Raw genomic sequence first — 12,372 nt, 5'->3', positions numbered from 1 at the left:
CTGTTGTCCTCTCTGAAGGCCCCGTTACAAAATGTATACTACAAAAGATTTCCTCTTCTAGAAATGCCATGGGTAAATATTTCAGAAAGGTATAAGAAAGTTAAATTAGAAATGCATCGCTCATACTCCTTCCTCCAGAGGAGGTTGGACTTTGGTTTCGGGAATCATCTCTCCTCAATCACACTTTGCTGAAATGTGATTATTCTTTATGGATGATCCCTGATTGTTTTTGACTTTATAGCAGTATGTTACTTTCCTCAATATGAGTTTTTCCTCCTGAAACCAAATAATCTCCAGTATTGTAATTGTAACTCCCCTTCTGACATGTTATTAGCTATTGCATTGACTTTTTGACCAACATTATATAACTCTTTAAGGGGTGTCCCAGATTTTGACGTATTTTCCAAATAGCCCAAACCTGTTAAATGTAGTAGAATAAAAAAAAAACGTATGAATGTACAGATGTAGCAGAGTTTTAAATTGACACTTAATGCTTTAGGGCTCATTTACATGGGCATATTGTCATTACACATTACCATGACATTTCATCTATAGTGACATATGATCCTGCAACAGTAATTGGAGGATTTAACCACACGATATTCTGTAGTTATAGACACCTACTGTATGCAAGGGAGATGTGGTGAGTAGTAGAAATCATAATAAATACAGTTGCAATTAACATGTTCTAATCCCCATAGCAAATTAGGTTTATTTGTCAAGTTTACAAACTTTCAGCTGTTTAAAAAAAAAATAAAATTAAAAAGACAATCAAACAGGAACTAAGCCCCAGCTGCAGGAAAAGTTTAAAAAAACAGTATACATCATCTTAGAAGCTCTATCAGCCCAGCCGCATCTTCTCTCTGCATCCCTGGCACTATTTTTCTTCATCTCTTCTGGCCGGGGATTGAAAAATCTCTGCCTCCTGGAAGCACTGCCTGTGATTGGCTGACGCTTAGCCAATCACAGAGAGCGCTCGATGAACCAATCACAGCCATTCATCGAATGCGAGATCTGATTGCCTAAGCATCAAGCAATCACAGCCAGCACTTCCAGGAGGCGGGGTTTTTCAATCCCCAGCCAGAAGAGATGAAGGAAAATAGTGCCGGGTACCCAACCAGAAGAGATGAAGAAGACCATTGTCGGGGACCAGGAAGAAGCTGCAGTAGAGCCCGGGACAGCACTTCTAGATAAAGTATACTCTTTTCCTGCAGCTAGGGCTTATTTTCAGGGTAGGGCTTATATTTCAAGCTCCCCCTCCCCCGCCAAAAGTCGTGTGACTTTCTAGCGCTACAAAATCGTTGTATTGCCATGAGAAGACGCAGTGACCAGACCAGTGATGCGATATCTCTGTAATTTTCTCACGGTGATGTTGTGTCACCTGTGTGAAGGAGGCCTTAATTCGAGAGACTATGAAGGACACTCTAGAATCTTCAAGGACTTCTAAAACCAAGCCTTTGTGGACTTTTGAGGTATACTTGTATATTGCTGCAAGGAGCAAGACTTAAGGTTCAGATTAAGCTTTAAAGAGAGTACGACAATATGGAAGGTTTAACAATAATAATTTATTAAAAGTAAATGATAATCGAGCATAGTGATTAATAAATGTCCTACTTTAGTGAATTAGCTTTTTACAAATGATGAAGATTTTAACTTAACATGACTTCATTATCTATATACAATGTATAAAGGCTACAGATTACATCATTCTTTTATATATATATATATATATATATATATATATATATATATATATATATATATATATATATATATATATATATATATACTAAGACTGTTATCCAGGGGGTGGGAGCGACAACGACACACTGGACTCCAACGTTCATCAAAACTCACTTTTAGTCTTTATTTTGGCGTATGCTCCCAACCACACAAGACAGCAACACAAAGTCCATGCAGTATAACAGAAATGAACTGCTGCACCACAAGACAGCAACACAAAGTCCATGCAGTATAACAGAAATGAACCGCTTCACCACGCAGGGTGCTCAGAGGCTTCCTGGAGCTGCAGTCCTTTATGCCCCCATTAACAGGGTCAGTGCCTACAGCTGAGCCTCCTAAGAACCAGGGTGAAGTTGTGGACTGGACCACCACCCTGTCCAGACTAAGAGCCTGGGAGGGAGGAATACTCCATTCACAACCTCACCCTTTAACTGCCTACAATATATATATATATATATATATATATATATATATATTACAATTTACATCACATTACTAGAAAAGTAACAACGTCTGACTTAACAGAAGACCTTTTCTCCAGGAATTTACTTTGCATCACTGGGAGATGGCATCATCTGGCTCGTAAATCAGCAGCCAGAAAAGACCACCTTCAATCAGTGTCAGGATAGGGAAACTCTCTAGGAACCGAACTAGTAGAGTGACCCTTACTCATCTGAATGGCTTCTGCCTTGGTTCCAGAAAGTAAAACACTTTATACTATCTTTTCAAAAATGCCTGTGTGTCGCTTTCCTAGTCTTCATGACAGAATGACGTCGGTTTTTGCTATGAGACAGAAAAACAAACCTATTGTATGCAGTCTTTATCTAAAACATATACAGGCAATCCTCCTACCAGACACACAATTACCAAAAGGGTCATTTATACAAGATGATAATCGTGCAAAATTCATTCATATCTCTTCTAAATGCAAATCTTTCGTGCACTATTTGTTTACAGTCCGATTGTCGCTCAATTTCAACCACCATGAAAATCATGGCTGGATCAATGACTTCTCACTGAGTGTAAACGCTCCCCGCTCAGTGAGAAGCCAGCAAGAACCCAGCGGTAACAACCTAGTGGTGACATCAGCACTTGTGCAGTCCTTTAGACAACTGTCGTCCCGTCTAAATGGGACATAACTCTTTATTGTGTGTTTAACTTACTCTTAAGTCATACACTTCTTAAATACCTTCTTAAATATGGACTTTAGCTCTCTGTCTAGGACAGAAACTATTTAGTTCATGTATGTCTGAAAGAAGCAAAAATGTAGTCTAAATAATCAATTATACAATCAGTATATTCCTGACAGCTTGGGGTCATTGTCCTGTTAGAAGGTCCAATAACGCCTAAGCTTCAGCTTCCTTACAAAAGACATGACATTTTCTCCTAGGAAATCCAGATACATGATTGAATCCATCTTGTCCTCCATGCAAAGCATCCCCAGAGCATCACCGAGCCACCGGCATGCTTTTGTGTAAGCAGGGCATTCTTTTCAGTGTCTACTTTATGCTTCATCCTTCAGACATACCGCTGATCCAGAGGCCCGAAAAGTTCCACTTTTGTTTACTTACTCCACAGAACAGAATCCCCAAACTTCTGTGGCTTATTTTTGTGGCATTGAGCATATTGGAGCTGACTTTTCTTGTGCTTTTAGGTCAGTAGAGTTGTATGTATTGAAGTTCAGGTATGAAGACCTTTAGCATTTAGTATGCATACAGTGCAAACAAAACCTCAGTCACTCAAAGGTTTTCTAACCACCTGCTCCCTTAGGGATCTAGTGGCATCTGATAAAAGCTTCCTCTTTCTTCCACATCCAGGTAGTGTAGCCAGTGTGTTCCTATAACTTTGAGCTTGAGAACTCTGTATCAAACTGTACTTATGTAACCTTTACTTGTTTGTACAATCTCTTCTCTTGGACCACTCTCATACAAATGGCACAGTCAACACAGTTCTAGCCATTCCAAGTATCTGATGTTTTTTCTCTCAGGCACATCTGATGCAACTAATGAAGCCCCTGATTAGTAGCATCAGATGTGTTTGAGAGAACAGCTGATTTGCAACTGTGTGCTATACTGAGGGATTCTATTCAAGGGGGTTTAATAATTCTCAAACCGTAGTAGTTGTTAAAAGTGGCATTTTGTGGTGAATTTGGAAAAACCACTTATTATATGAGTTGTGTTCAGTTATTTAAATTGGTCTTGTTTGTTTTTTTGCAAGCAGCTGAAAGTATGTAAATTTGGCAAATAAACCTAATTTGCAATAGGGGTTGAATAATTTTGATTGCAAGAACTTTTCTTATATTTCTAGTTTTTATATTTTTGGACTATTTGGAGGATTTGTCCTTATCTTAGGTAACCCCATTTGAGTTTTGTCACCCTGTTTTCCTAATTAACCTGTATGGAGCTATGAAAAATACAGAAACATCCAGTATTGAAAACCTTTAACTTGAATCACTTTCAAAAGAATTGAAAGGGCTGAGAGGAATGTGTACTGTAGCTCCTTGTCTGAAGAAAAAGGTGACTCAAGAACTTACATTTACTGGCTACATTGTTGGTTATTGATCATCACTGGTGACTCCAGTTTAATCTTTTACTACTTGCTGTTCTCTTGCTGTATTATTGTCCCGTACCGTTGTATACTAACTGCTTATTCTTCATTCCCACAGATTCTAATTGAATTAGAAACTGCACTATTAGATGATGAGCCACATTGGTACAAGCTTCAGACGCATGATGTGTCCTCATTGCCACTACCCCACCCGTCCCCATTTATGCAACGCAGGCAGATGCACGGCGAGAGCCCAACTAGAAGATTGCAAAGTAGGTCTTTAACAGTAATCCGTGCATGTGTGGTACCTAGAGACCCATCCTCAACATGGATTCTCAATACAAATCTCCAGCTTTTCTTTCATATGCTAATTATGCTTTTTACTACTGTAACAAGGAGCTAAAATAATGAATTGACGTTAGAAAGAAATATGTAGTATGAGATTTAGCGGGTGTTATAATGCCATCATTTATTTTTGTTTGTGGTTAAACAGTAAAAGTCTAAAGCAGGCCATGCCTGTTAAAGATTAGCGAAACCTGCCCACTTTGGTGTGACTGGACAAAGATCTTATGCGTATCAGGGGCTATCTAAGTGTCTCTAAACAGCAGTTGTTGAGGTAAGAAGGATTGGGCATGTTGAATTTGAATATGCCTGATCCTTGTTTCCAACGGGAGATATGCCAATGCCAGAATTGTCTGAAATCAGCTTATTCCCCTCTTCCAACTAAAATAAGATATTAGACATTAGATAGCTCCCAGTCAAACTAGCACAGCTATCTTGCGTGACACCATCATACGCATCCGTGCACAGATTAACTGAGCGTTTTTGTGTTCTGAATGTAAAAAAGGGGAGAAACCTGCTACCAGAAACCTCCGGCAGCAGCTCAAAAGGTTATTCCTATCTCAGCAAGTTATTCCCTATCCAGTGATATCACACTCATCAATGTCTCTAAATTTTGGCAGCACTGGACGTGCAAGTTCTTTATTGCTCCATTCATTTCAATGGGAATAACTCTGGATCAACTGTGGATAACTGAGTTCAAGCAGTCGGCAATCTCCCACTATCCCATTCACTTTAATACACTTCAGTTGAATTTGGCTATATCTGGAGGTCCCATTGAAGTGAACGATGTGGTGGCACGCTTCTGCGACTACTGCTGTCAAAATGGGGTGATTGCACTGGATCGGTGGGGGTCCCAGCAGTCGGACCCCACAAATTTGCAAGTTATTCACTATCCTGTGGATGGATAGGAGATAATTTGCCAACATGGGAATACCCCTTTAACTCTTAAAGATCAAAATGATTAGATAGTTAAAAATCCAAGTGATCGATCCTTGTCATTCCTATCATCTGCCATTGAAGGATAGTTGGGAGGCCACCATACGCATTAAATGATTATCCAGACCCACTGAAAACAGCAGGTTTAGTTGAAATACATCTGTGTATGACCACCGTAAACATGCATGTTTGACAGAGTTTAGCCTGCATATTGATGGTGGAGTAGGGCGAACGAGTGTTTGGATGACAGTTATTGCATATGTATGACCTATTTTACTCCACTCAAAATTGGAAATTCAGGAAAGCTTTCAGTCGGATGTTCTACTTCCCCTCAATGTCATAATGTTACCTGGACTTCAGGGGATATCCACCTATTCTTTAAAGAATTACCCGGCGTGGTGGTTCAATTTTCTAGATTTATTGCTGGGGCAGCCCTGCTTATTCACAGTCCCAGTGTCACTTCTAGCAGTGTTGAGCGATTATGGAAATAATTAGGTCAGGAGTGACCGACTCGATTTAAAAAAAAAAGTTGTGAATTGGGACTTCCAATTCCGACTTCCGTTGAAATCAGTAGGAGTAAAAGTCAAGTTCAATAATTTGATCTTGAGCAACACTATCTTCTAGCAGCACCAGAGAAATCCATAGAGTAGCAAGTCAAGTTTTGACCCAAGGATATATGTACATAGAATCAAACTGTGTCGCTACTATTCTGCTGCTGGAGAAATGTGGCCCAGAATCGATTGGCTACATTCTTATTAATTGTACATTATTATTATTTTAGTTGTGAAGTGAGCCTGTACATGGATCCTCATTTCATAAGCCCTACAAACAGGAATGTGAGGAGTTGGTAGAAAAGACACAAAATCCTCAAGTCGTAGGTGGTTAGGCATGTTAGTCTTGACCAGCACATAAAGGGGTCCATTTTAATCTTGCTATGGGGCCACTTCATTTCTATGTACGTCACTGTACATGCCTTCACTTACAGCAGCACCATGATGTTGAACAAGCAGGACTAAACCAGTGCTAGAAATGAAACCACCATGCCAAGTAATATGTCATAGAAGCGTGCCGATTCCGGACAAAGCTCAAAATAATTCTATACAATACAGGGTAATCTATTCAAAACTTCCGCATTTTAGTCAGTCAATATGATAAAACTAATCGAAAGCCCGTCCCAGGACGGCGACTGCAGTCTACATGTATAACTATCCACGCTCCGGAAAATTACTGCGTGGAATTATCAATAATAGTTATAATGTAAAGCTGTCAGTAATTTCGAATACTCAGGGCAGACCAATGTGGAGGTATGGGTATGTTTAGAATGTGTGTGTTTTGAACGGAACAACTTGTATTCTAGGTTTAGGGTGCAGCTGAAAATCTGCACCAAAATCCGCTTCAAAATCCACACCATTGGTGAAGATTACGATGCAGAGTTTGACACGGATTCCCAATAGACTTCAACCCTCCAATTGAAAGGGTGAACTCTGCTGAGGATCCACTTCAGAATGCGCACCAAATGCTGGAGCAGATGCACATCAAAATCCCCCACATCTGAACGCACCCTTAAAGAGGAAAACAACCTCTTTAAGGGCCCCCCATGAATTAAAAAAAAACAAATCAGCAGTTACTCACCTCTCCCCGCTCCCCTGTTTGTCCTCTGTGGGCTCTGGTCTCCCTGTGACGTGACGTTACATACTTTCCCTATCTACAAATAAGCTGCAGCAGCCAATGACAGCGCTCAGCAATGATGGTTGGGCTCTGTCATTGGAAGCTACAGTAGGTTTGCAAGATGTCACAGCTGCCTGTAAACACACAGCGGAGACCAGAATCGTCAGCAGAGGACAAATGGGGGCGTGGAGAGTGGTGAGTAACTGCTGATTTGTTGTTTTTCCGCATGGGAGACCCATTGACAGGGGTTTCCCTTAACTTGGACAACCCCTTTAAGGATTAATTTATAGAAGTTAAATACAGTATATATAAGAACTCTACTCCTTGATTATAAGGACAAATGGTGATTATCTGAAAACCAAACCATAATGCATCACTCTTTTCCTACTAATGTCACCATACGGTGAAAACAGCTGAAAATACTGATTCACTTATTATAAGCACACGTCATGTCACCTCTTACAGGACTGCATGTGCTGTGACATAACTTATCATGTCCGTGTCACACTTTCATGCATGCTTTTCTTAACAAGAAAACATTGAATAATTACACATTGGGGCCCGGTCATCCTGGAAGATTAGTGGGATTGTCTTCTGGTGTACTCTGCTAATCTACCACACCACTATCATGTAGTATGAACCGGTCCTTAAAAGAGTTTTCCCATTAGATAAAATTGATCCATACCCACTCTGTACTTCCTGATTGCTCCCGACCAGGACATGTGACTGCTGCAGCCAATCTCTGGCTGCAGCAGTCACATGTCCTGGTCAGCAGCAACTAGGAAGTACAGACTGGCTGTGGAGCAATTTTAGGTAATGGGAAAACCCCTTTAATGTGTTCCTCCCCTTTATAGACAGGTATGACATATTTTGAAAGTTGACTTAAGTGTCTATTATATAGAATGTTACATTCATACTTATACTTCATTTATTGTTGTAGGCTTCATTCAGATGCATGTAAAAAGCCAGTAATTTTAAATGGCACATGCATCTTTACAGGTGTGTTTCAGGTGCGATTTCTTTTTATTCACGCATTCCTTGTTGTTTTTTTTTTTGTAAACAGAAGCCTAATGCAAAAGTGCTAGAAATAATTACCACCTATACAGTTTGCTCAACGTCCCTTTAAATCCCCAGGAATTTTAGCTCTCCCCCTCATGGGCTTCCTATATAAAACTGCAGAAAACAAAATAAATAACATAAACTGCTAATAAACTATATTGCACTTTTGTCAACTTTCAAAATGTGAAATTTGTCCATAAATTAGATTCACCTCTTCATTCATGATTACCTCGAAGATCTCTTACATGCAATCAAAGCGCTAATTGGTATCTGATTGTTACAAGTGATCAGTTTTGCACATATCATTCAATCAAATCTGTACCCATTGTTCACTGCGGTCAATGGTATGTACTCACTATTGTGTGCTCTTGAGCAGAGGGGGAACCCGAAGCTCCTTGGCCTTAGTATAAAATCTGCAAAAAGATCTCCATTTACCATGTGCCATTTATTATACTGGTGTCAGAGGGGTCTTTTGCCCCTTTGGGCACCAGGGCTCCGGTACTACTGCTTCCTCTGAACCCCATATAGCTACACCCCTGCACTTGGGCACCATCACTGATTCCTATGGTACAATTGCTTCCCGTAAACACTGGCACTTTTCTCAATGTTTTTGGCCCAAACTGTGTATTTTTGGCCAATGAAGTAGACGTATCAGTGTACAGAGTACCGACAGCATGTTTACTGTAGAGACCAAAGGTCACTTCTATTTCATTGACTGAGACATGGTAAATGATAGTGTTTACATACCCTTAGACGCCTGCCATTGACTGTGTTGATCGACTTGTCTGAACTTGGCAGAATAGTTGTCACCACAACCCTTGGCGTGATTCTTACATAACAGCAGGTGGAGCCATATGACAGGAAATGGTTCAACAGCTTTGCTTATGTTGTATTTTACTATCCATCAAGCTTTACACTGTGCAGTTTTAGTAAATACATAGCAAAGTTGCTGCATAGTTCACACTTACATGGGACTGCATGCTTTATAGACTACGATTATTTTTATTTTCCATTTTCAGTAAAAATATGGTATGTAGCAGAGATATTCATAGTAAATGGCTTCCAAAATTCCAGATTCACTAGTGCAAAAATAAATGCAGCAATGATTTTTGATCAATGCTGGTCTTCATTTAGATGGCCCCCTTTGCCTATTTTTTTTGGCACCCCCCTCATCATAAGAAAAAAACAATATATATATTGCCTATATTCTACTTGTGCACAAAGCAGCAAGATAGCAGCATGGCCATACCAGAACAGCTCAGTGAATACTTACTGTACCAAAATGCAGCTCATAACATAAACACAGCACCAGAACGAATCTCCTAACATAAATACAGCACTAGAACCAATCTCATAACATAAATACAAGACTAGAACCGAACTCAGTATATAAAAACTGCACCAGAACCAAGCTCGTAACCTAAATACAGCATCAGAACCAATATCAAAACATAACTACAGCACTATTACTAAGGTCATAACAAAAATACAGTACCAGAACCAAGCTCGGTGCACACATACAGCACTAGCATCAAGGTCAATATATAAATACAGCACACAACCAAGCTCAAAACATAAATATTGCCTTATAACCAAGTTCATAACATAAATATAGTACCAACTAAGTAATGGTGTTGTGGAGGCTCTAATATGCTGATGGCAGCACCTTTTTACTTCAGAGGGGAAGAGACAGAACCAGCAGAAGGATGCTTCATGTAGCTCCACAAGACGCTGTCACGCGGAAGAAAATGATCAACTGGCCAGGCAAACCTTAGGCTGGCTGTCCACGGGCGTTGCGAAGTCCCATGGCAGATCTCCGCCGCGGGAGCCGCCACCCGGGAGCAGGAGCTGCACACGAATCTTCGCCGGTCAGCCTAATCTAATAGATAGGCTGATCGCGGAGAATTGGGGCAATTCCCAGCATGCTGCGAATTGCCCGCCCCGAGCAGAGAATCGCAATGATTCTCCGCTTGTGGACAGTGTGCTGGCGCTTTCCATAGCAGCGCTATGGAAAGCTTCAGCCTGCGTGATTCGACGGCGATTTACCACCGGCGAATACATGGTCGTGGAGAGGGGGCCTAAGGGGGGCAATAACCCCCTGCTTATATCCGCCTAGTGTCCATTTCCCTAGATGCTGGTAGATGGTGCCATATGCAACTGCACGGGTTGCACATAGCTAAGGCTGGCCATGTTTCTGATTTTGCTTCATAGTGCTATTATCTATCTTCATATTATATATAATATGATTATTACTATCTCCCTGCTACATATTTGATTTCACATTGATCTTCCCTTGACATCAGTTCATATCAATATTTGTTTTCCAGATAGAGGCCCATATTCATATAATTCAGGTAACTTCAGCATGCGAAAGATTCATTATGCATGTCTCCATATACACAGTATGATATAACCTCACCAAGATACCCTGCTATATCATACAGTGTTAATATGTTCTATGTTATTGTCAGAATTCCTTCCTTCCTATAGTCCACCTTGCTTGCTTGATGCCTATGTAACGCCTATGTTTATACAAAGAATCAATGATGACGCAAGGTTAAACTGTACAATTTAAAAGAATATCCTACGCAAAACTGCTGTATGCCTAGTGCAGGTCCCTTGGGTGCTGGGCATGATACAAGGATAGAAGAGAGCTTATACCTGTGTCATGCCCCACCCCTGAGGATCTACACACTGGATCAGTTTGCCTGGAGAGTTCATTTATAGGGCAAGTAATTCAAAATGCAAATACAAGTGGAGATTTTGTAAATTCAATGAATGTATGAAAAGTCCTTATATAATAGTGCTACCTGATGGCTTCCCCCCTTGCCTTTGTTCCCTGCCCCTTTCCTGTTGCCAGGTCATATCACGTTAGAGTCCGTTGACGTGAATATTTTTTGGCAAGCATACACAATTTCATATACAGTATTTTATGGATTTTTTTTTTATTTTTAAAGCAAGATACCCTTAGTGCTGAGCAGCTCTATTACTCTATGTCCACATATAGCCCACAATTTCCCCAGTCTCAAGCACAAAACTGGACTACTTTTAAGGTTGAGTCATTTAAGTATTTTTGGAACTTATGAAAGGAACGTGCAAACTCTATGGGAAATTCAATTCCATTGCTACCATGTAGCGGTGACTAGCACTGGGTGACTATGTTTGCTACCCTTATATTAATGTTTCAAGTGTAATCCTGGACCCTCTTAGAAATCCAGAGCCTGGTAACTTCCATCTCAAAAATAGTCAAAGCTGAAACCATACACCTAATGGAAGCAAAAGAATAAAAGGATCATGCCCTGTCAAATCTCCATTAAAATCAGTACGGTACTTATGTACCTTGCTAGTTGTAGTACTCATAGGTTTCCTGTTCACCCATTGATTTTGAAGGTAGACTACTACTGGGTGAACATTTTGTAAGTTTACATAGCTTCAATACATGTAAGCCCAACTATGCCATTCTGGCAACTGGGACCTCTTTAATTTTGCAGTACGGTCACATCGGCTAGCAATATGCCGATCATACAAAGTAAATTGTTGGAAAAAAATGTAACAATAAAAAAAACGTTAACTAGCTTTCCTTCTCAGAATGGTAATTGTACAGTGATGTGAATGATTACTGACAAATTACTGCCTAGTGAAAATAATATGTAGTTGTATAGCACATAGCATTTAAAAGGACGTTAGGTCATCAATAAGGTCCACCACTCGGGACCCCCACAATCAGCTGATTGAAGAGGCAGTGGTACTTGGGTGAGCGCTGTAGCCTCTTCTCAATCCAGTGATCCCACGTTTATCGATCACGTGGCCTAAGAGCAGCTCAGTCCTATTCAAGTAAATGGGACTGAAATGCTATACTAGGCACATTTGCTATAAAATATATGGCGCTGCGCCTGGTATGCAGTGAAGTGGCCACAGCATGCACCCGAGTGCTGCGGCCACTTCAGACAACTGATTGGTGGATCCCCACTGATCTCACATTGATGATCTATCCTGAGGATGGCTCATCAATATTAGAGTCCCGGAAAGAACTCTTTAACATAACATTCACTGTTGTTATTTTCATGATATGATTTG

The 12,372-nt window shown here is 40.4% G+C and overlaps 1 protein-coding gene across 3 annotated transcripts in view; it reads left to right on the top strand.

Annotated features, from left to right (window-relative positions):
* The window catches only part of RIMS2 (regulating synaptic membrane exocytosis 2), a 690,919-nt gene that overhangs the window by 481,466 nt on the left and 197,081 nt on the right, over window positions 1-12,372 (top strand). For all 3 annotated transcript variants that reach the window (XM_066578097.1, XM_066578099.1, XM_066578100.1), the window contains one exon: window positions 4,409-4,562. In XM_066578097.1, coding sequence (XP_066434194.1) covers window positions 4,409-4,562 — 154 coding nt within the window. The remainder of the gene's footprint in view (window positions 1-4,408; window positions 4,563-12,372) is intronic.

Source organism: Eleutherodactylus coqui, chromosome 9, assembly GCF_035609145.1.
Source record: "Eleutherodactylus coqui strain aEleCoq1 chromosome 9, aEleCoq1.hap1, whole genome shotgun sequence".
In the NCBI taxonomy this organism is placed as follows: domain Eukaryota; kingdom Metazoa; phylum Chordata; class Amphibia; order Anura; family Eleutherodactylidae; genus Eleutherodactylus; species Eleutherodactylus coqui.
The sequence above is the reverse complement of the archived record's forward strand: the minus strand, read 5'-3'. Positions and strand labels throughout refer to the sequence as shown.